Below are 25,283 nucleotides of genomic sequence, written 5' to 3'. Positions count from 1 at the left end.
GTTCCGGCGTGAGTTGAATCAAACAAACCCGCTTAATTCCAGGAAAATTCGGAATTTCTTGTTGGAGCTGCCATTGATAGCCCACAGGCAGAAGTCGTTGTCACTTTGTGAAACGTGGGGGATCTCCAGGCGTCCTTCGGAGGCACTGATGAATTCGAAGCACGGACGGGGAGCTAAGAAACACAAGAGGCTGGCATCATGCGAATACGATTTCATCACGGAAATTAGACGATATTTTAAAAAGGAATTAACACTTGTGGTATACATTACATACACAGTGTAAAACTGATAGTATCTGCAACTACATTATCCATCCGTATTAGTATCTGCAGGCTCCAAATTATTTACGGATACTGCATTGGCAGTGGTGCACAAGCACAAATTACAAAACATAAATCACATTCGTCAATAACACTATGGCCTTAAAAGTAAAATATATAATAGGTGACGTTTTTAGGGAAATGGCCTTTCTTCAAAGCACACAAATAGAGAGGCAGAGAGATGGAATGGATATAAGTTGGAGACTGCACTCTGAACCATTTGAGCATCAAAGGGGCTGGCAAATCAGAATCTTTACTTAGACTGGAGGAGGAATCCGATGAGCTATGAAGCTCTTTTCACAGATGTCCCAGTATAGGCACAGGGTCAGCAAATGATCAGAGGGACGTTTGAAAGTCTTTTTGATCCGAACATTTCTTGACAGCCTCTCTAATTATATTTAAATGGCAATCGGGCCCGTGAAATGCATCGCGAAATGGATTTCGTGGACAGTGGTATGTTTAACCTCATTGCAAAAATCGTTACCCATCATGGAACGTACCTTCAACATTTAATATTTTTCCATTTGAATACAAATGGGCTTTGCTTGTAATACTTTTCTGGTTATTGAAGGATTTGTTAATAAATAGGTACTAATAGGTAAGTATTGAAATGCGAATTTTAAAAAGACATTCAATAAACATATATGTTATTCGTATCAGGCCCCATGGCGTAAAGGGAAGTCTGCAACCCATATCCACTCTCTCTGGCCTCACTATTATGCTCTGAAGGCCAATTTCCTGAAACATCGTCAAGTACATTTCCTTTTAAGATCGTGATATCGATGAATGTGTTGACAATGTTCATGTTTCGTGGTTCCACCAGCAGAAAAATAATTTGGTATGCTAACTTTTTGTTAATTCGATAATGGATGCACTGAATGGTTGGAATTCTTTTTTTCTTCCTTCCATTTGGAAAACCAGTTGGTCCCATCCAGCGTGTGCACGATGATGAAATCCACTACTGCCCCTAACACATTTTCCCTGCTGGTCTTAATAGGTGCTCACCAACAGCACCTACTATTAACACCACCTACCCTTTGGGTCTCAATTGTAAATAAATCTATGATGTTAATAACTACGTAGGTTTGCAGAAACTACGTAGTTGGACTTACGTGCCTGTGCTGTTTGTGTTTTCGATTATTTACCTTTTAAAAAATCCTGGCCATGTCTCGCACCCCCAGGGGGTGCATGCACCCTGGTCCAGAACCACTGAGTTAGAGGATCTACATATCTGGCGTGTTGCTTGGCCCTGGAATGGACCGTTATGGTGGCTTAAGTTGTTTTCCTGGAGACTGGGAGATCATTGATCCCAATGTTCAATCACTGGGTTGATGGTATTAGTCGCGCTTGCTCACGTAATAGAGGCAGCCATCTTCCACTTGGTTAAACACTAAGACTGCCAATTTAGTTTTATTGACTACCACAATCATAATGTTTATGTATTTGATATCCTTTCTGTATGTCTCGCAGCCCCAAAAAGGGCATCTCCCACCTTCAGGGGTTGCGTGCATCCCATGTTAAGAACCATTGATGCATGCATTCGAGCGTGTTTATCTGAATGAGCACGTTGTGTTGAAATTAATACTATGGATGGCTGTCTATGTCAGTTTGTCTGTGGGGATCGTACGTTGGACAGATAATCCCGTATTGAGCTGAATGAAAATTGTTGAACAAACCTTGAGGGCATTCTCCATCAGACAGGGTTACATCGTCTATGCCTACTAGGTAGATTGCTTGCATGTGTGCGTTGGCCACGAACTCAAACTGCAATGAGAATGCACAAACACACCGTTGCAGTGAGCGTACACAGCAAACCCTCTCTATTCGCGAAGGTTACTTCCTCGAACGTATTCGCGAATGCAGAATTCATGAATGTTTAAGATTTTGGAAATCTTTTTGGTAACGCCTGCTATGTATGGCAAAGTTATGGTTTTGGTTGGATCCTCTGAAGGTTTTCTCTCCATGGCTGGGGAGGCAGCTTTTTTTCCAAAAACACAGGATCCAGGTTCGTTTGAACACAGTACACAAAATCCGTGATTTAATCCCATCTGTAAAGGATGTGATTCCTGACATGCAATACCCTGGTGTCTCCAAACTGAGTTGTGGTTGTGGCAGCAGTTGCATTGGGGAAACGAAACGACATGTCTCGGACCGCATTCGTAAACACAAGGCAGATCTGAAACACGGTAGGACCAATACCTCTGCCGTTGCCGATCATTGTTTTAACGCTGTGGGCTCACACGAAATGTATTTTTCCAAGACGGAGGTACTCTGCAAACCTACCGGCTACCTTCAGAGATTTGTTCATGAAGCCATCCAGATATACAAACACAGACACAACTTCAACCGAGAGGATGGGTACAAACTGAGCAATCATTGGAAGGACGTTATTAACCAGGTATAGTCTTAACTGACTGTGATGTTTCCATCCTACCTGCCTTTTTCAGCTGTTATTTCATGCTAATCTCTCACATTAACATAGCCACTTCCGTGCCCTCATCCAGGAGGCCGCTCTCCTACTATCTTACAGTTACATGCTAATTTCTCACATTAACATCACTAGCCCCGGCCACTTCTTTATGACTCTTGAGCTACACCCATTTGAAACCTTTTAAAACAGTGTGCCTCAGCTTCAGACCATGCTTTCCCACCTGATGACGGACGCTTGTGTTGCGCCCGAAACGTCGTGATTCATTTTATTGTATACCTACGTGACTTTACCGAAAAAAACAAAGAGTATGGATTCCTGCAGTCACGAAAGCTTAAAATCAAAACAATACATTATTAAGAACGTGTTTAAAAAAATAAACTTTGATGATGATGACTATGAAGGTGGTGGTGGTGAGGAATTCAGGAGGATGACCCATTGGAGATGCAGGTGTTTGATTACAATGCCACACAGCTGTTATAATTTTAGCACTCTGGGGAACACGAGCCGCAACACTTTCCCCGATTGCATTCGCGTTCTTTTTAATGGACCTCATTGTCAACTCGTTTATACCAAAATGTATAAACGAGTTGGCTGTCAGTACGTGTAAAGTAAAAATGCACAATAGCGAGTTCAGAGCAGGATTACTGTGAGAGACTGAGGATTAAGCGGGGAGCCGAGGTAGCATGCCTTATCATCGCGGGCAGTTTCAAATGTAAAATTCTTCTTACACCTCCCTGGTGTCGTGCACTCGCGGACGCTGGAGTCCGACGGGTGTCGCGAGTAGGGAATTAGTACACATTTAGTCACTCGGAGAAATGTGCGAAACTCTTGAATTCAAGAAGTCACGTACCCTCAGACTCGCGCGGCTCTATAACCCTCACCTGGTAGTTGGTGTAGTTGATGTTGACAAGTGCCCTGCCCCAGCGTGCATTCATGCCCTGGAGGGGGGAGGCCTCCCACAGGAGAGAGCGCTGCGCGGAGTCCGTGTCCGTCGCGTACAAGGCCAGCGAGGAGTTGCTATTTGCAACTATGCTGAACCAGAAGCTCAGGCACCTGGGGCCGTTCTGATGTGTCATGAGAGGGCCCAGCAGAGTCGACATGGAGTTGTACATATATTGGTTGATGCCCAGGAAAGCACGACCTGGAAAAAGAGTGAAATTAAAAAAAAAAATTACATTGTATAATTCAGCACAGTAGGCATGGTTTGAAATATACACAATTTTATATATACACACAGAGAAATACCTTGATAACAGGGATTATATTTGAAAACTACTATGAGCGTACTCTTTGAACAGGTTATTTAACATCACAGAAGGCAGGTTTATGCACGGTTCTAGCGGTGACACTGTGGGAAGCGAGACGGACAGAGGCTGTGTGCAGAATTTGTTGCCAGCCAGCAGGGCCTCATCCGTCGCTCTTTTGAGCACGAGTCGGGCCTCCACCACTTTACGAAAACGATCGTTGCCCGGATGACAATAATATAAGACTCGGAAGCAAAGTGAGAAATCTCAACACATTCGACCATAATACCGTGGCCTCGTTGGAGAAATGCGTACATAACAGGCAACGTTTTGGGCAATGCCAGGAATTGTTTCCCACGTGCTTCTTAAAAGCCACGTAAAGTATCATGTGCCTTGAAGAAGGGCCAATGCCCTCGTAGAAAATGATTTATCCAGCATCGACAGAAAACTGGCATACAGGAACAATTTGACCTCCCTGCTGCCTACGGCATGGTTTGGCGCTATGGCCTGCTGCTGGAGTTGGTCAAAATCATCAGATGCTCAGCCACAGTCCTCTCAGAGTATACACCTCGCTGGAAAACACAGCCGCAAGAGAATGCTCAACATTGGCCTCCCACGAGCCTTGGAACTAGCATATTCATTTAACACAAGTGACCTACCATGTATGTCATCTCACAAGTTAATATATGATGACATCACCCTTGCTGGCCCAGGGCACGAACCTCAAGAACATTTCCAAAACTATTTAACGGCTGATCTAATAGTTCTTGGAGGCATGGTTCCATCGCTGGAGAGACACTCCGACCAAATCCTTCCAAAACCACGACAGGTGCGTTCCATCTGAACAATTGTGCAGCAGATGCCATCATCGATGTTTCTTCTCTGTGGCAGCCCAGTGCCATACACAAGAGTAGAATAGTAATGTGCAGGAGTTACATCCCATAATATGTATTACCGTGCAAAGGCTTGAGTTGTATCAAGTGTACAGATTAAAAAATAGATATTTTTTGTATACAGTTGCATTCATTTTAATATGTAAATATTGTAGATTACAGTATTATATGCACTTAAGCATTATAAATATGAATATTGGGATGTGTTCTGGTTAATCAGTGTTTGATGGAGGATAAGAATGGTCAGGTGATAAACACTTCAGTACTCTCACACAGCATAGGATTTACAGCAATGATATTGAAGCATTCATACAACGTTATAGCACGATGTATATGTAGAGGTGTTAACTACGCACTGTTGCGTAACCCGCATTGCCACCAGGGCAGTGCAGTATTACCTCTGGGTGCAACGGTTGGGGTCGAGGTGAAACGGATCATAGCCAGGGTTTGGTATGAACCAATCAGACGGTTCTACGTGGGAATGTATGATTGGTTCTGCCTGGCCACGAAGGAGTATAAGACGGGTGACCCAACAGACCTCGGGGAGTTCTCTCCCTACACGAAGACAGAAGACTGGGCTGAAGCCTAGCTAGGACCCTGGACCAGCCATCCAGCCCTTCTAAGGGCTAAGGCTCGGCATACCCAGTGGTCAGGATCCACCGGGCCAGCAGTGGGTCAGATAGCCTCCCCTAGGTCCTAGCCGGAGGACGCTAGGCTAGGATAGCGGTAGACGTGTGAGTCCCGCCAAGTCCGGAGGCTGTACCTCCTTAGGTATCAAGGAGGTTAGCGGTAGATGTGTGAGTCCCGCCAAGTCAGGAGGCTGTACCTCCCTAGGGTATCGGGTGAGGAGACCGTATATCCCTCTTTGTGTGTTAAGGATTGTATGAGGGAATAATACAATGAACAGAGTGTGCCTCCTAAGAAGTCTGCTCGTCCTTACAACACTACATATATGAACCGTGTGTGTGGTGTACATTTATTGAGATACCCACTGTGTGGAAATAGGCTCAGTATTGGCAATCCGTTGACACTGTTGTATTGAATTGCCGTCCACTGAACGGCATTTTCATATTTGTTTTGCCATCCGCAGAATCCTTGCTCAAAGTCACAGCCGAGCAATGTTGATGGTTCTAAGAAGAACAAGATAAATATTGTATTAAGACGGTGGGCTACGTACGGCGCAAAAGAAGTTCAACATACATACATACAACAGGAACATTTGTATAATTTGGTGAGTTTTGCGTCAAATGTAGTTCTTTAATTGTAAATTCAGACCATCTTCGTTTTCATTGTTGGCATTTCTGGTACCTGTACGAACAATTTACCATAAGGCCACACTGACAGTGCTGATTAAACCAGGCGCTGTGCCATTTAACAAAGCGGCTGATCCCGCACTATCAACAATAACGTACGACTCGTTTAGCCGTGGTGTCGTGTGAGCTGGATGGAACATGTTGAACCCCTCCTCCCCTTCTCTTTCGATTTTCATTTTTCCAGGTAAGGCTCACTGAGCAATATAGCTCTTATTCAAAAGCAACCTGGCCACAAATGATAGCTCATCCGAGTGGCTCACTTTATCAAAATGTTTCGCAGACAAATACTCTAAACGCATGATGTTGATTCTAAATGTGGAGGGAAAACCGAAGGACACGGAAAAAATCCACTCGATCATGGGGAGAGAGACATGCAAACTCCAAATATACAGCAGGCGTCAGAGTCGGGATTGAACCCACGACCCCCTGCATACCAGGCGCAGGAGATAACATCTCACCACCGCGGGGCCCCAAATAAAAAATTCTTAGTAACATTTTTTTACAACAATATTAAAAACCCAGTTCAACTGTTTGGAAAACACCCATTAACATAAGAAAATAACGGGGGCTGGACAAGTGAAACAAATTAGTTGAATTAACCATTGAGCATCGCACAAATTTATAAAATGAATGTGTAGCTGTGGTGCCATAGCCACGGAGCCACTCTGCCAACCCGCTCGCAAACACCCCACACGAACGCATGCACCCCCCCCCCCCCCTCTGAATACACGTAGGACCTCGTGGGGGGGGGGTCACCTGGTCCCTGGGTTTTCACCCGGGAGCCCCCCTCGTGGGGGTGTTCCACAGTTTCCCAGAGCCAGGGAATTGACAGACCCCCACCAGGTCGAATGGCACTGCGGCGCCATGGATTGGCTTCAAATTGTATGGCGACGGCAACCCACTGAGCAGCCGCGGTGAGAGCACACCCAACACAGGGGAAGGGGGGGGAGCCTTGGAGGGAGCCGAACTTCCAGCGGGCAGCAGGGCAGGCAGCACGAGTAAGGGGGCAAGCGTGTAGACAATGGACTAGGGCATCGTGGGGGGGGGGGGTGCTGAGCCACGTGGTGGGGGCGGGGCAGCGAGCGGGCTGAAGGTACTGGGGATTAGCGCGCGCTTACGGCCATCGTCTGTATTTTCCATGGGGGAATTAGCGCGCGAATATCCTCATCAACGCGATCACCTGTACCCACGTGTTAGCGCTCGCCTATGCGCGTTTGCACCGGGAATTAATGCGCGAATCTTATCATCCTTAATTCACCGTGGTGCTTGCGCTCGCGCGCGTGCTTACACGGCACGCTTTACGCAGTGTGTCCGCATACAGTGAGGGAAAAAAGTATTTGATCCCCTGCTGATTTTGTACGTTTGCCCACTGACAAAGAAATGATCTGTCTATAATTTTAAAGGTAGGTTTATTTGAACAGTGAGAGACAGAACAACAAAATCCAGAAAAACGAATGTCAAAAATGTTATAAATTGATTTGCATTTTAATGAGGGAAATAAGTACTTGACCCCCTCTCAATCAGAAAGATTTCTGGCTCCCAGGTGTCTTTTATACAGGTTACGAGCTGAGATTAGGAGCACACTCTTAAAGGGAGTGCTCCTAATCTAAGCTTGTTACCTGTATAAAAGACACCTGTCCACAGAAGCAATCAATCAATCAATCAGATTCCAAACTCTCCACCATGGCCAAGACCAAAGAGCTCTCCAAGGATGTCAGGGACAAGATTGTAGACCTACACAAGGCTGGAATGGGCTACAAGACCATTGCCAAGCGCGCCTTGCACAGTGTGTTTACGTTGCGACGCTCGCGTTAAGTGGGTCGGCGTGTGCGAGATTCAAGCACGTGGTTGTGGTTGTTGTGGTGGTGGTTATTGTGGTGGTGATTGTGGTGGCTGTTGCTTGTGTGTTGAGCTCCCCTGAGAGGTACGCACACGCATATTCATACGGCTATTTTTAGCGTGTGCACGAGGTGGCCAATAGGTGCGGGTGGCTGCGCGTGCCCGAGTGTGGGCAGCGGCGTGCAAGGAGTCTTCTCCGAACATTTGGGGGGAATGTACGTGGGGAGTGGGTGTGGATAACCCGAGGTGGCCGAGAGCCAGCCAAGAGTCATGCCTCACAGGGGGGACGCGGAGGCAGCGAGGCCGAAGCTACGAGCAGCAGCAACGCGGAGGGAGGAAGAGGAGGAAGGGGGAGAGGAGTCGGGGAGCAGCAGCCCTCCCACGAGTGAGGAGCCGGGGGGCAGCAGCCCCCACATAGCCACCTCGAGATCAGTGGGGGGTTTACGTGGGGAGTGTGTGGGATAACCCGAGGCAGCAGGGAACCAGCCACCAGTCATGCCCCACAGAGAGGACGCGGAGGCGGCGAGGCAAATGACCCGATCGGCGGCAGCGCGGCGGGAAGAAGGGGAGGAGAAAGGGGGAGAGGAGGAGGGGAGCAGCAGCCCCCACATAGCCATTCGTCATCCAGTGATGCCTGCTGAGGGCTCTCAACCTGAGCCACCCCACCACCTCTTGTAGGTTTTGGTTTCTGCTCCGGCGTCAGTGTGTATTTGCCATTGCACTACTCATATAGTTTGCGACGCAAATCCATCAGTACATGAACAAAACAACAAAAAGCAAACCTGAAGCCTTGTAAGTCACATTAAATGGTCCATATGTGATTAATACGACTTTATTTCCAAAGGAGAGGACATTTATGTTTCCACAGTAATTATTATTGACAATGGCCAAAGTCGGCCCTTTGATGGACTGGCCTTCATGGATTTCAACATTCCTGAAATACAAAATAAAGATCAGTTTGTTCGCATCACCATACGGTACATCTTCAAAAAGCCATACTCGAGTAAGTCAGAATTCGGGGTAAGGCGACATGCTTTCTTACCTGGACACTGTGCATTAATTAGGCTGCGTTTGGTAGATGATATACTTAGATGCACTAGATATTATAGTTGTATGCACATACAATAATTATCGATTGTATGGAATTCAGTTAAGTTATTCCTGTGGTGCTTCGTCTGTGCTCTCTATTGTGTTTCGCATGTATCTCATTGCACAAAATAAATGCCTTCATTCACCTCAGACGTGGGTTTCTTGGGGCATGAGGACGTCGATATTATTAATCTTCAAAATGTTTGCAAGATACTCGCACTTTGCCCGGCAAAGTCCCCCAGCGCTGAGTTAGAGCAGTGGCTCTTAACCTTTACTGCAGCCTCCATCGTAATTTTTTATAATGTTAATAAATACATAGGGTTTGATGAACCAAAGTAGTTGTACTTTCATGCCTGTGCTTAATTTGTATTTCCATTATTTACCTTCTAAAAAAATCTGGCCATGTATCACATCCCCAGAAAGAGCATCTCGCACCCGCAGGGGGCGCATGCACCCCAGGTTCAGAACCACTGAGTTAGAGGATCTATCTGGCGTGTTGCTTGGTCCTGGAGGTGACCGTTGTGGTGGCTTTAGTTGTTCTGGAGACTGGAAGATCATTGATGCGAATGTTCAATCGCCAGGTTGATGACATGAGTCGCGATTTCTCATGTAAAAGAGTGGGCCTGTGTGAAGGCTGCCATCTTCCACTTGGTTAAACACTAAGACTGACAATTTTGTTTTATTGATAACCACAATCAGAATGTTGATGTATTTGCTATCCTTGCTGTATGTTGCTATCTTGATGCACTCATCAGTGGTACTGGTTACTGTCTACGAGTATATTAACAAATCAGCTACTGAAGTGCATTTACCGGCAGAAGGTTCCATTCAAGATCACAGCTTTGTCCGGACTTGTTTCAATGAGCCAGTAGCAATCGTAGCTACTGAAGGAATCATTCCCAGAAATGAAACCTTCAGTCCCATTAAATACACCACCACAAGTCCCTAGAGAAAACAAAAACAAAGCAGTAAACCTTACCCATTACAAACTTATTGGAGCTTAAAAAACCGTTAATTTAAAAGCGCATTTTAAATTCACAACACAGTACTTTTATAACCACGTTCATAAAGTATTTAAAAAATCTTGATGATACTATATTTTTTTATTTTACCAGGCAAGGCCCACTGAGTGATACAGCTGTTTTTCAGAAGCGACCTTGCCACAATAACTCAACGAAATGGGCTCACGTGGACATTTATAGCAGGCAAACACTGCTAAATGCATGTTTATAAATGTGGAGGGCAAAAACAGGAAACCTGGAGAAAAATCCACGACCACAGGGAGAGAGACCTGCAAACTCCAAATATACAGGGATCAGGATCAGAATCGAACCCATGAACTCCTGCATACCATGCAAGGCAGATAACATCTCGCCACCGCGGTGCCCTATTAAAACGTCGGAATCAATTGGAATTGATCCAAATCCACCCAAGCAGAGGGCTGTTTTATGTTAGGGCCTGATCCGCGCCACTGGCAGACCCGGATTAACAAAAGCAGGTGGTGTGGGGTAGCTAGCTAGCGATTAGAGGGGTAGTCCCAAGGGAGGGGATAGGCAGGGAGAAAGTATTGGGTGCCATTCTTGCAGTGCAAGGGGGTGCGGCACTGTAGGTCAGGCAGAATAGATTATTGTCGTGTGACAAACCACAATTGTCTGCAGTAAGTAGGTGTGCCCATCTGGTGTTGGACAAGCGAGGGATAGTCGGTTGAGTTTGGCGCCTGTTGAGCTTGCCACCTTCTGAATGTTGAGTCAAAAAATGCTCTGCCCACAGTGCCACCTCGCCATATTCCTCACTTGCAATAATGTTGCCTCTATCACCGACGACAACCGACTGCAAAGAAAAGTGAATTACCTTGGAACCAGTTTTGTGAAACTCTGAAAGCAAATGCTCCAGAAGAATTCCTTTCACCGGATTTCAAGACCACCATCATGCTGCCACGGGACTGCGGGCTCTGACTGGGACGGCTGTTGCTGCACAGTGAGTCCAGGATCACAGAGTGTACATTTTCTCCGTTGTAAATGGTCAGGGAATCTCCCACGCACCTGCTGGGACTCTGCCCTTGTGATGAATTGCCAGCATCCATCCTGCACAAAAAGACAAATACAAAGACCCCCCGTGTAGCCTTAACAGACTGTTGGGGCAAGTTCTGTTAACGAGTTGTGCCTATGAAGGTTGGCACAGCACACGAGGGGGTGGGTGGCCAGCACCATTTAGTCATTAGGAGTACAACTTTTTGAGCAGTCAACAGCATGAGTGGTATGGAGAGACTGATACCAGCAACGGGTATGTTGAATATTAAGTTCTGAATTGTTTATGGAGTAACTTACCTTTAACTGGAAGATGTACAAGCTACATTTTCAACAAGTGGACCTCAGCTGAGACTGGCTCATCCTCGAGGTTGAACACTGCAATGACTTGAACATCCTTCTATAGACCACCTCTATGTATGTGTAGTGTTCTTCACGGAGGCACACACTTGACTTGGAGGCAACACGTTTATTACACAGTCGAACAGGGCTAACTACACAACGTACACACGTTAACTAGACCCCAACAGGGTAACTGCATAACCGGGTCAGTCAGCAACGTCCTGACTGACTCACGATGCCGAGCAAAGACCGAAGACCGGAGAGAAGTAGCGCCGAGGATTGATTCCAGAGAACAGCCAAGAACGCTCTCGGGACTGCCCCGTTATGCTCCTGAGCGTGGCCTTGCTCCGCCCTCGGCCACGCACCCTTCGGGATCTTTCCCGAAGGATCCAGACCGAGCATCACGTGCCCCTCAAGCCCTTTCGCTACCCTGTCTGGGTCACGTGCCCTCTCGGGTTCACCCAGACTACCCCATCCTCACTTGCCCTCTCTCAGGTCGTCACCAGGACTATGCCCCCTAGGGCCTGCTCGCATGCCGTACTTACTCTGGCCCCCGAGAGAGGTCCCAGATGCACAGTAGCACTCTTGTGACAGTGGCTAGCGCTAACACCATAGTGACACCATTAACGTCACTACATATGTAAGTTGAACTTCTATCGCAGCGTACGTGTGACACACGGACTCATCGGCATTACCCACCTGAAATCCATGAATGACAGTGAGATGCCACGGCTTGGTGCCTTGAAGATCCAGACGCAGTCCAGGTTGCTGGGGTAGCCGTTGGGGTAGTTTGGAGACAGTATTAACAGGTTGCTGTCTATTATATCTAAAACGCCTCCACAGTGGATATCAGCTGAAACACAACACAATCATTGCATGTGATTAAATTAAGGTTTAAGGTTCCTTTAATCGTTGGGTGTGATGGCATAAGTCATTTCCATTTCTTCAAATGCCATTGTAGAGCATATGCTTCTTTGGAAACCAACGTATTCGTTTTGTACACACACACACTTGAAGTTTTTCTCTACCCTGCTCATCATATTCAGTCCTCTGCAGTTTGAAAGACTCCTGATTTGAAGTGTGTTGGCCAAATAGATGAGGCAAAGAAGAAAGCCAACGTATGACCACCAGGACAGACAGCTACATTTGCTCATGCGCGTGTTGTTTCCCTATCACTGAAATTATGCACCCAATGTGACAGTGGCATAGGCACCTGGTGTAGCATAGAAATCTCCTTGTAGGTACAGCCAACCGTTGTTGTTCTTTGTGACGACAACCCGCACCGATTCAGTGGAGGACACGTAGTTGTACAAATACACATTTCCTGGTAGGTCTGTGACCTGATTCAGTGGGCCGTCATAAATCTGAATGCTGTTGTTGTAGTAGTTGTTATACCTGCAACACAAGAAAAAATAGTTTTCACTACAGTGTGACCATGTGATAGAGGTTTCGCAAGCAGTCCTTGACTTACGAACACCCGACATACGAACACCCGCACTTACGAACGAGCTTCCTGAAGATATTAATTTTGTTATAACCATCCAACGTGCAGACGCGAGCTCCTACTTGCGAACTGAACCGCGGAACTATTTTGTTCAGCGGAGCGATCCTTCGCGAGATGTAATGAGTCCCAGCATCCTGCTGGCAAACATCATTGATTCGTGCCTGTGCACGTGTGTGTGGGGTGAGCGGTAGTGTAGTGATTCCCGCTCACGGCCAACATCGGTGGCGATTATTTGAACCGGTCCTGGGCCTCCCCTAGGTCGACTCAGCCTCAAATGAGTACCTGGTGCGGTGTGTAAACATCGCCACTAGGGAGACAAAGGCGGTCGGGCATGGTGCTGGCCACCTCGTGTGCCGTACCGGCCTTAATAGGTGCTACTCGCCAGCAGCACGTGCCCTAAACGTCCGTTTGGCTATACGGAGGATCTTTGTGTTTTGTGAGTGTGTGTGCAATGGTTAGTGTGTTGCGCTACGAACCCGGTTACACAAGTTCGATTCCTGCTTATGATCAACTGTGTCTGGTGAGGTGTTTAAACATCACCACTGTGGAGACAAAGGCGGCCGAGCGTGGTATTGGCCACCCACCTCCTCGTGTGCCATGTCGGCCTTCATCGGCGTGCGCACGCGTGTTTCCGTGTGTGTGTGCATTTGTGGTGACTCTTTGCACCCGTTCTGACAAGCATCAAGACTCAAGGTAAGTGGAAAAAAATATTATTCTCATGTTACTTTATTTAGTTTAATTTTCTATACAGTATATATATCACAATATTACATGTACAATGTTTTTTTTTTACCGTCACCGACCGTATGGGGCATTTAAATGCTGTACATTGTCTTCCGAGTTACGAACCATTTCACTTACGAACGGGTCTCAGGAACGAAACTCGTTCATGGGTCGGGGACTGCCCTAATGCTTAATGCTGTGGCAAATGTATGTTTAACATTTCTACGTAACGAACCCTCAGCCAAATCCACCATCTTGACTTTCCTGGCTAATGCCCCAGCATTGTTCCGCCGATGCAGGTCAGCTAAGTGAGGTATAAACCGTGGGTTCTGTCTTTTACTCGACGTTTTTTTAAGGGTGAATCAGCATTATTGGAATTTATAAATAAGCTATTTTCAGCATCTGCAATACATTTCAGCAGAATTTACCTTGTTACAATAATTTTATGGGGCAAGTTCAGAAATGCAGTCCATCGAATACACGCCAACGAACAATTATCAATGATGTTATTACCGAAAATACCCACAAACCATCATTTATTTGGAGAAGTTGTAAGTATTATATCTAGCAGTGAGGGCTTTTTCTCGAATTTGTATTTCACTGGGACAAGTAGGTTATGTTCTCAGGTTAATGGCAGAGAGGTTACAAGTTTAAGGTACATGGTAATGTATTTTGGATCCAGTTCAATTTCTAAAATATGAATTTAAGCACGTGATATCAAATTTTGTAGCTTCAAACCTATTAGACTTCTTACATTTAAGTGTATACATACGTATGGTGTTAGTAAAGTAGGAGGAAAAGTAAACAGGGTTAAATGGGAGAAATTGATATTGGACTTGCTTCTATGTCACACATAAGACAGGAATAATTGTGTAGAGGAGTAATATGGGGATGTGATGTCATACGCGCTGTGAGGTGTGATGACGTCATGTAACCTGGGGGTACTTAAGGGGGGCCCCGTGACGAAAGCGGGGTCGTTGGTGGAGTCCAGGATGGAGAGCGGTTGAAGGGAGCTGAAGAGACAGCCAGGGGTAGAGCTCGAGAAGTCTGTAGAAGCCGGCTGGTAGTTACGGAAGGCGAAGAGACAGCCAGTAGGCTAGCAGTAGAGAGACCTAAGGGTTCAAGGGAAGGACCAAGTGTAGGACACCTACCCCTGGTGGTTAACTACTTTGTTAATAAACCGGCGCAAGCCCTTACTTGAAGACCTGCCTCAGCGTCGTCATTTACCACACAACTGGTGCCAGAAGTGATTTCTACCTTCGCCGCCACTTCGAAGTCGGGGGCGGGATGGAAGAACCCGCCTGTTGTGGAATCCGATGGCGAGGACAGCATGGAGGAGGTCCCCGCAACATCCCTGGAGACCGGGGCCCCAGAGATATGCCCCGTGGAGCCAATCCGCCCGGAACAGGAGGAGATGGCGGCCGTGGGTGGCTCCTCACCGCCGCCGGACACCTGGCGAGTCCTCTCGAGCCAGATGGACCTGCTTCTCAAGGCGGTCGCGCAGCTCCCAGTCACGGTTGCCGAGGTGGGAACACGGCCGCTCGCACCCAACACATTTTCGGAACGGATTCCTGCCATGGCGCTTCCCGCCTCGGTTGAAATTGGTGCCATCACTTCATCGGATGCGACGCGGGAGTTGGACTCTGTTGCCATACAGGACGCGACACAGCATTCGGGCGCCATTTTGGCCGTGACACCGCAACCGGGCGCCATTTTGTCTGCGACACCGCAACCGGCCGCCATTACCGACGCGACTCGACATCCCAGCGTCGCTACGGCTTCCCGAGCGACGCCTCCGCGTGTGCCGTGGATACGTCTTCGCCGGTGTTGACATCCGACGGCCAGAAGCTCCGTCGCTTGCCACCCATCTGCCCATTTATCGCGGCAGAAGGCGATTGGATGGCCTTCCAGGACCAGTTTGATGCGGCGTATGTTTCTGTTGGATGGCCGATGGACGAAGCTCTTAAAGTGCTCCCCACAGCTCTTGATGACAGGGCTTTAGCTACTTATAAATTCATCCCACCGGCAAATAGGGCGACGCTTCCAGCTGCATACGCGCAGATGGCTGCGATTTTCGAGCTGCCTTCTAGTGCGCGCCTTAAGTTTTCACTGCGGAGGCGGGAGGAGGGGGAGCCACCACTCGCCTTCCGCAGCTCCCTGCTGGCGCTGGCACGGGCAGCCTACTCCAACCTTGAGGGGGCAGCGCTGGACTCGCTGGCCCTGGAGCGCTTGCTCTCCCTCGCGTGGGAGCTGGGGATTGCTCTGACAATCGCCGAGGAGGCTGACATCACATCGTTGAGAGTGGCACAGAACACCTAGGCCCACATCGCCCTGCGACAGTCGCCTGGTGTGGCGGCATGCGCGGGGGTCCCGATGCCTGCGGGGGCTGACGCGCCTCAAGGGGAGGACGTCCTCGCTGCTCTCGCTGTGGGCGATCGACGCAGAGGTGGTGCCGGGGGTCGCCGACTGGAGCAATGGTGGCGGGTGAGGGCTCCTCGCTCGCAAGGCTCGGCACCCACTGCCTGCTTCCGCTGTGGTCAGCAGGGCCACATCGTGTTGGGCTGCCGCAACGCTCCCGGGGCCTTGAACAAGGACTCTTCGGCTACTGGGCCTAAGGTGAGTCGCGACGCATCAATCACCCGGCCGCTCCCCTCACCTCACTCATCTAGCGGGGTTAGCGTCCATAATCACGAGGTCATTACTAAGTGCTCGGGTTTGATCGGTGCTCGCTCGCTGTTATTCGCCGGGTGGCCTAAGCGGGTCCATCAAAGGGATGTGCTTGCGTATTGCGTTGTAGCGGCCGCGGCGGGTTCCTCTGCGGTTGCGGGTTATGTCCAGGGTGTGGAAGTGCGCGTTTTGGTGGATACGGGCATGTCGGCCACCATTATATCCGAGCGTATCTATGGGATGTTGCCACAGGGGCGTTGGTCCATTACGGCCGGTTCAAGGGACTTGTGTCACCACAAATGGCGGCAGTTTGGGCGTTTTGGGCCACATTGTCGCCTCCATTCGGATCGGCGAAATTGATTTGGTGAGGCCGGTTTTGGTCTCAAAGGTGTTGGCAGTACCATGCCTTTTGGGCACTGATTTTTTAGCCAAGATGCCCATCCGTATTCTTGTTGACCAAGGCTGTGTGGAGATGCCATCGGGCCGACGCCTGCACTTCTTGCAGTCTCCCACTGTTTTGTCTCCCCTTGCCGCCAGTGTGCGGGCCTTGGCTAAGGAGTCCATGACCATTCTGGTACCCCTCAGGCTGCGCACACCTCTGCATTTGCACTCCCCGGAGATGGTGGGCCTCCTGTTGTCCCCCTCTAATTACTTATTGAGGACGACCGGGTTGGTAGGTGCCCTGACGGTCGCATCAGAGAGCCGGGACTCTTTTTGCAGGTCCTGAATTTGGGGCCCTCGCCGATCGCGATTCTGGCCGGTGCCGTTTTGGTGCACGCAACCCCAGCTCCTCCACCCATTGACGCCAGGACGGCTGGAGTGGTTGTGGCGGGCGTGATGCATGGTGGGAGGACTGATGCATCATGGATTGATGCGCTGTGTCACGAGAATGCCTTGTTGCCCCCCGAGGAGCGCCAGCGGCTCCGCAAACTCATTGAGAGTTTCACCGATGTGTTTAGTCAGAGTAAACTTGATATTGATCGCAGGACTCTTCTGGAACATCACATAGACAAGGGCAATTCACCCCCTATTCGGCTAAATTCGCACCAGTTAAGCCCAGCAGAAAAAGATCATGTCCGCTTGGCCGTCAACGAGATGTTGGCAGCGGACATTATCTCCCCATCCACTAGCCCTTGGGGTGCCCCCATTGTGCTAGTCAAGAAACGGGATGGGAGTCTCCGGTTCTGCATCGATTTTCGGAAGTTGAACAAGATTTGGGTGGCTGATGCATATCCATTGCCCCAAATGGATGATTCACTCGACGCCCTCTCGGGTGCGCGGTTCTTTTCCACCTTAGATTTGCTCTCGGGCTTCTGGCAATTGCCACTGGACGGGGCCTCTAGACCAAAGACAGCTTTCCGCACACCCCAGGGGCTGTTCCAATTCAATCAGCTTCCTATGGGCCTCCATTCGGCCCTGGCCACCTTCCAACGTCTCGTAGAGATGGTCTTGGCTGGGCTGCAGTGGGAATCTTGTTTGATTTACTTGGACGACGTTATTGTTTTCAGCCGTACGTTTGATGAGCACTTGCAGTGTCTTGAGGCAGTGATCGTCAAAGTACGTGCTGCGGGCTTGAAATTAAAACTGCAGAAGTGTAATTTGTTGCAGCCATTGGTGAAATATTTGGGCCACATTGTTAGTGCGTCAGGAGTCGCCACAGATCTAGAGATGACAGCTTGTGTCCGGTCATGGCCGACTCCCACATCTGTCGCTGAGGTGCGCAGCTTCGTCGACTTCGCCACGTACTATTGTCGCTTTGTGCGCGATTTTGCGACTATAGCGAAGCCACTACACGCACTATCCGCAAAGGGACAAAATTTTTGTTGGGGCGTAGAGGAGGAAACGGCCTTTGTTGCGCTTCGCGCATCCTTGGTGAATGCGCCACCCTTAAGGTACCCTGACTTTTCTAAGCCCTTCATCCTCGACACTGACGCCATTGACTCGGGCATTGGGGCTGTCCTGGCTCAGGTGGTCGACGGGGTGGAAAGGTTTTGATTTAAAGCTTTCGTGACTGCAGTAATTCATATTCTTAGCTCTTTCGGTAAAGTCACGTTGAAGGGAAACAATAAAATAATAAAATATATATAAAACAATAAAAATTCTCACGACGTTTCGACCATAACACAAACGGTCGTCATCAGGTGTGTCGGTTTGCATAAAATTTTATTGTTATATATATTTTATTATTTTATTGTTTCCCTTCAACGTGACTTTACCGAAAGAGCTAAGAATATGGGGTGGAAAGGGTCGTCACATACGGCAGTCGCGTGTTGTTCCCCGCTGAGCAGCGGTATTGTGTGACCCGGAGTGAGCTGCTGGCCATTGTGTTTTTTGTACGCTGTATAGGCCCTATTTGTATGGCAGGCGGTTTACTGTTCGAACTGACCATGCGGCCCTGCAATATTCCCTGTGGATAGATCACCACTCAGGTCAGCTGTCCCGCTGGCCTGAGGTGCTGCAGGTTATATTCCTTCGATGTCATCCACAGGAAGGGGGCACAGCATGGAAACGCTGATGGCCTATCCAGACTGCCTACGGAGGGCGGGTGCGCATGTACCCTGGGTTCCAGTCGCTGCAGGACCCCGGTTGACACCGCGGCCCAGTTGGTTGCAACGGCTGAAGCAGCCTCCTCTCCGGGCATGGCATTGCCTATGGACTTTGGCCTGGGTCTCTACCAAGAGGTCTGGCCCAACTTGCAGATGGAGGATTCCTCTCTGCTGCGGTTATGACACCGTGTTGGGCTAAATGCCCGGGGCTCAGCTCCGTCGGCGGGCCCGGTTGTTGCTGTGCATGACGGCCTCATCATGCGTTGGGATACCGAATGGGATCGCTATTGCATGGTTGTACCCACTGGCCTGCGAGGAAAATGGACTCGTGTCATTCACGAGAAACTTATGCACCTTGGTTATGATAAGAACTTGTTGACCCTTAAACGAGACTACTATTGGCCAGGTGTGGAGAGTGATGTGGCACTGTTTTTGAAAGGTTGCCACAATTGTGCACGGCGGAAGTCCCCGGTTGGCCATGATCAGGCCCCGCTGAAGTCTATCTGGGTTGCTCGTGTAAATGAGCTCGTGGCACTTGACATTTTGGGTCCCTTTCTGACGTCCCAACGGGGACACAAATATCTCCTAGTTGGGGTCGAGTACCTCACGTGCCGGCTTATGGCGTGGCCCTTGTCAGATCAGTCGACCTCGTCCATCACCGAGGCCTTTGTGCAGGGTTACGTGTTGAACAAGGGTTCGCCAGAACTATTAACGGACCATGGCCGAAATTTTTCTTCATGACTGCTTAAGGAGGTCTGTGACCTCCTTGACACCAAGAAATTAATACATCGCCCTATCACCCTCAGTCCAATGGGATGGTTGAATAGTTAAACCGCACCCTCACGTCTATGCTTTGCCACCAGGTGAGCACGTCCCGGTCGGACCCCCAGGACCTGTTCGTCCTGGGGGTCCTGGCCACGTACAGGCTGGCCCCTCATGCCTCAACGGGGTTCTTGCCCTTCTATAAAATGTATGGCCGAGATCCGGAACCCCCGATTCATGTATAGATGGACCTGGGATCCTCGAGGAATGGGTCCGCAGTGGCCACTCCAATGAAGGCCGCGCTCGACCGGCTGCGCGAGGCACGGCAGGCGGCTGTGGACAGTTCGGCCAGCCGGCAGGTGACTAACGAGTGCCTGCCGAAACATCAGGCCTCCGGCCTTCCGTGGGAAAAGGAGCAGAAAGCGTGGCTCCACTGCCCCCAAGTACCTGTTGGCACATCCCCTAAATTGCACCACCGTTGGCAGGGCCCTGTTGAGGTCGTGGAGGTGCAACGCCCGCATTTGTTTCGGCCACCGGCACTGGATGGTACACCCATTGCGCCTGAAAATATATGTACCACCTAGCCTTCTTGATTCATCTCCACTTCCTGAGGGGCCGGTGATTGATGTGTCCGACGCACCGGGCCGCACGGGTCTTGATGTTGAGCACAACGTCTGCCTTGCGCCTACAGAGCCCCCACCAGTAGCTCCTGAGGCGACGCCTCTTCCTGTGGAGGCCCCGACGTCGAGCCAGTCGCCAGCTGGTGCGTTGGCTGTCCCTATGACCGACGACGCATGTGGGAGTGGACCTGCAGCTCACACGCGTTCAAGAGGCGTTCGGTTCCGATGATGGCTATTGGGACCGTTGTCATCGGCCTCCAGCCGTTGCCGTGATATTCGGCGCGTTGATGGCTTTCCTTATTGTTGTGCTGCCCTAATGCTCTTGTTGAGTTTCCCGCAGACAGCTTCGCCTTCACACGCGCTTCACATGTTTGTTATCGTTATCCATTGTTATCCGTTGTTGTCTCCTCTTCGGGTTAACGGGGCTCCGCTTTCGTATCATTCACAGCTGGGTCGGCTGATTTTATTCACGGGGGGGGGTAATGTGGCGGAGTAATATGGGGACGTGACGTCATACACGATGTGAGGTGCGATGACGTCATGTAACCTGGGGGTACTTAAGGGGGGCCCCATGACAAAAGTGGGGTCGTTGGGGGAGTCCGAAATGGAGAGCGGTTGAAGGGAGCTGAAGAGACAGCCAGGGGTAGAGCTCAAGAAGTCTGTAGAAGCTGGCTGTAGTTACGGAAGGCGAAGAGACAACCAGTAGGCTAGCAGTAGAGAGAGCTAAGGGTCCAAGGGAAGGACCGAGTGTAGCACACCTATCCCTGGTGGTTAACTACTTCCTTTGTTAATAAACAGGCGCAAGCCCTTCCTTGAAGACCTGACTCGGCATCGTAATTTACCACACAATTGTACGTATGCCTATTACAATTATCTTAAATCAAACCTAAAGTGATCTAAAGTACTTATGTGGCCTATATTGAAGTTTCAATGTAAGCAAAACAACTCATCAGTGAGAACTTTATTGTGCATAACCTCCTAAACAAATAAGAAAATTTAAGGACTCAGCAGATCAAAACTTTGAACATCCCAGGAGCAAACAAACATCACCAGAAATGGAATTAATGTGAACAATGGCGACTTACGTGACCAAGCAGATGGCAGAGCTGTGCCATCTCTCCCTCTGCGCCACACTGCTCCTATCCGTTACTTGTCGAGTCTAATTCCTAATTTGGCAAACTATAAATTTGTGTGGTGTGTGTGATGATCGCACCCAGGATGGTCCGGTAACAAATGCTTTAATAACAATGAAAAACGCGAACAACAGCAGCGCACAACTCACGCCCAACTCACACCATAGCTCCGCCTTCACCGACTAAAGATATGCTGGCAACAAAACGCCTCCACCTACTTTAGCACGTTGACAAATGTTAGTTGTCTTACATTTGCAACCAGTATTTGCCCGAACTGTCTACCCATACTAAAGAGGAGATATTTACGATGTTATCAACCACAACAACAAAAAAGACTTACATTTGGAAGTTGATGGTCACCACCATTCCTTGCGGCACCGAGATTACCCAGTTGCACGTTTCCGCCATGTAGTAGGAGTACATGAACTGGCCGATCGACGCGTTCAGGGCTTGACCGCAGCTGCTCGGAGACGCCGTCATGTTGAATGGAGACGCCGTCGTGTTGAACGGGGACGCCGTCATGTTGAACGGAGGCCACATGCCGCTCGTGGTGTAATTCAATCCGGGGTAGGTCGTAGTAGCGAACGTTAGGTTGTGGCCAGGCATACCTAATTAAGATAGCGGTGGGGCAAGGGGGTTTGTAGAGAGTTAACTCGCCCACAGATTATGAAATTAAATGCTCGCGGTGTGCATTGTGAGAGAATGTAAATTCGCGGGCCATGTTAGACAGCACCATGGAGGTGCAGTCTTCTGGAAGGCTTTGTCACTTGTGGTTGCACTTACCGTTCATTAATAAAGACTTCATTATTTCTAACGGAATATCCTGACCGAAACATTCCGTTATTGCAAGGTTGAGAAAGTAACCAGTAAGAAAATAAATGGTATTGACAGACTTTAAGCCAGATAGAGGCATGTGTCCCCTATGTGAAGCCTTGTCAAGCTGATGCAGGTGTATTCGAGATGACACAGGTATCCCTCGATTTATGAACGTTCGCTTTATAAATTTCGCTTTCAGGCGATTGAAATATTACGGACGCTTTTCGATGAACGAAATCGAATTTTCCACGTTATTACGAAATTTCACTTCGTCCAAGGGCGCCGTGAGATTATCGAACGAGAAGCCACCCGGGAGGCTGCGGCATCATCCACCCACATCGCAGCAGGAGCTTTTGGTGAGTTCCCTCAAGAGGTTAATTATTTTTTTAATGTATTATTATTCAATCGTTTTCGTATTTATGTTCTTTATTTTAAAAATCTTTGCATTGCGAAGTGATATAGGTGTATATTTGTAGGTTAGGCGTAGAGTTACATTGACTGTCCAAAACACGTCCCCTAATGTTTAGAAATAAATTACAGGGACTCCTCTACTTACGAACATTCGACTGAGGAACTTTCAGAGATACAAACAAACCTGTTCAGACCGAGTTGTAAGTTAAACCGCCGCGCAATAGATGGTGGTGGTGGCATCTATTACAACTTTTTTATTGTCTAAAGTGATATAGGTGTATGTTTTGACATGCGTAAGAAACACATCTATTTTTTTATTAATGGGAAACCATTTCAATTTACGACATTTATTTTTACGTGGGTTTTCTGAAGAACACATCCGTTTCATAAATCGAGGGATACCTGTACTTACGGTTTCGCTTCATTGCTACGCGAAAAAAACTTTTTAAAAAGTTGTATTTTACGAGGTAAGGCCCACTGAGCTGTATAGCTCTTTTTCAGAAGCGAACTGGCCAACACAAATGATAGGTCAACCAAGTGGCTTATCACGTGCACATATATAGCAGCCAAATACTCTAAACGCATGTCTTTAAATGTGGAGAGAAAACCCGGAGGACCCGGAGAAAAATCCGCACGACCACGGCGAGAGAGACACGCAAACTCTAAATATGCAGCAGGCGTCAGGGTCGGGATCGAACCCGCGACCTCCTGGATACCAGGTAAGGTAGCTAACATCTCCCCACTGCGCCGCCCAGCGGCGAGATCAGAAGCTGAGGTGCGCCTTCTCGTACCGTGTTGTGACATCTGGATGGAGAGGTAATGCAGTCGTAAGCGAACTGCGCCATTGTCTTAGCTACTCGCACGATGGCAGCTTCGTGCCGCAAACGAGGAACATCTCGCCATTACAATTCATCGCGCTCACGCCAAAAACATTTTCCCCTAACGTGAGTCTTGCCGCTGTGGAATTTAGTTTTAACAGACCGTGGGGGGCACCTCGAATGTTTATCAGTCGGGGTTTAGAAGACGTGGATCAGACGAGTTTCACTGTACTCTGTAAGAAATGTAGCCATAATTGAGATCTTTTTGGGATAGATCACGTAAAAATAAATGTGTTGTTAAACCCGCCACCACCCGACAGCCAATTAGTAACATTTGTCACGTAAACAAAACATGCCAATTAGTAACTAGTTTAGCACATCGGTGTGTTGGAGAGTAAATCCACAACATTTATAATTCGAGTACGAAGTCTTGCCGGTAATTACAGCAACTAGCCTCATCAGGCGACAGCCAGAATTGTGGGGAAGTCATCCTCCTGTTTCGGTCTTAAATAGAGGGGGTGAATGTGATGTCATCATTACAATGGATATCTCTATTCTTGGTTGGGTTATCCAAATTTAATCAACATACATAATTTACGTACATTATTCATGTGTAGTGACATAGAATCGGTCACTTAGCAGCATAGCGCTTGTTGCTGGCAGGGAAGGGATCTGCAGTTATAGCAGCCCTGACTGACAGCAAGTCACGTGATAGACCAGAGAGAGGGATGTTGGGGAAAGGTTACAGAAGGGGCACGTGGGGGAAGCCTGGGAACCTGCTGGTAGGATCTAGAAAGGGGGCGTGGCTGGGGCGAAGCGAGGCCACGCTGGGAGAATAAAAGGGGAGGGGGCCCCGAGCAGGAGCTCTGGGCTGTCGTTTGGAGTGGGATCTCGTCGTGCTGCTGGAGTCTTCGTCGCCGTCTTCGTCTTCACCATCTCGGCATCGTCAGTCAGGCAGTCTGCCAGCTGTCCTGACTGGGAGCTGTAGTTTCTAAGTGTGAACTATTAAGGCTGTTAATAAACAGAGTGCCTCTGTGTCAGTCACTACACATGGAAATGTAATTCACATTGTTAATCTTGCTTCAGTTTACCAGATGATCCAGGTCGTGATGGTGGTGTTATGGTTGTGCTGATTGTAGCTGATGTCTTGTATACTAGGAAAAACAAAAAAACAATGAACACAAAACGCACATCACTGCCGTGCTTACAAATACTAACCACAATTATCGTGGGAGGAGAGGGCATGGGGGGGGGCAATCCCCCCCCCCCAACTGGGCACTTTTATTAATTTATTGTCAGTAAATTTTGATTTAAAGCTTTCGTGACTGCAGTAATTCATATTCTTAGTTTTTTCAGTAAAGTCACGTTGAAGAGAAACAACAAAATAACAAAATATATATAAAACAATAAAAAATTCTCACGACGTTTCGACCATAACTCAAACGGTCATCATCAGGTGTGTCGGTTTGCATAAATTTATTTTGAAAACGGCATATTTATTTATATATATAAAAATAACGTTTGCGTCACGCGCAACGATTGGCAGTTTGCCCAGGACTAGTCCATCTATTTTTTGAAAAGAGGAGGGGGGAGACGAAATTTGTTTTTATGTATGCTGTCTGAAATCCACTGTAAGCGTGAACAATCAATCAAGAACTGAAATGATTTATCAAATCTTTCCAATGATTGCTAAGATAGAATCCATCTTCTCGGTTGAAATTGTCTCTGTGCTTGTATATGTGGATAGCCTCATGAACGAATCTCTCATGGAAGCCAGATGGCTTA

At 48.4% G+C, this 25,283-nt stretch overlaps 2 protein-coding genes and 1 long non-coding RNA gene across 4 annotated transcripts in view; all 3 read right to left on the bottom strand.

The window, feature by feature from the left end:
• LOC116953342 (cubilin-like) overlaps positions 1–25,283 on the bottom strand; it is a 584,401-nt gene that overhangs the window by 473,965 nt on the left and 85,153 nt on the right. The window lies entirely within an intron of this gene.
• The window catches only part of LOC116953360 (enteropeptidase-like), a 106,834-nt gene that overhangs the window by 39,858 nt on the left and 41,693 nt on the right, over positions 1–25,283 (bottom strand). The window contains exons 3-13 of one of the 2 annotated variants that reach the window (XM_076074903.1): positions 24,590–24,652; positions 21,794–22,061; positions 12,712–12,893; positions 12,198–12,351; positions 10,981–11,213; positions 9,942–10,074; positions 8,823–8,974; positions 5,881–6,018; positions 3,633–3,892; positions 1,997–2,084; positions 29–173 (exon numbers count right to left, since the gene is read on the bottom strand). In XM_076074903.1, coding sequence (XP_075931018.1) covers positions 29–173; positions 1,997–2,084; positions 3,633–3,892; positions 5,881–6,018; positions 8,823–8,974; positions 9,942–10,074; positions 10,981–11,213; positions 12,198–12,351; positions 12,712–12,893; positions 21,794–22,061; positions 24,590–24,652 — 1,816 coding nt within the window. The remainder of the gene's footprint in view (positions 1–28; positions 174–1,996; positions 2,085–3,632; positions 3,893–5,880; positions 6,019–8,822; positions 8,975–9,941; positions 10,075–10,980; positions 11,214–12,197; positions 12,352–12,711; positions 12,894–21,793; positions 22,062–24,589; positions 24,653–25,283) is intronic. The other variant, XM_076074904.1, reaches the window with a different exon arrangement.
• Positions 1–25,283, bottom strand: part of LOC142931226 (uncharacterized) — a 256,649-nt gene that overhangs the window by 207,641 nt on the left and 23,725 nt on the right. The gene's annotated exons all lie outside the window — the stretch shown is intronic.

Source organism: Petromyzon marinus, chromosome 51 (assembly GCF_048934315.1).
Source record: "Petromyzon marinus isolate PM22_M1 ecotype Great Lakes invasive population chromosome 51, UKy_Petmar_22M1.pri1.0, whole genome shotgun sequence".
Taxonomy (NCBI): Eukaryota; Metazoa; Chordata; class Hyperoartia; order Petromyzontiformes; family Petromyzontidae; genus Petromyzon; species Petromyzon marinus.
This window is presented reverse-complemented; position numbering and strand designations above follow the sequence as displayed.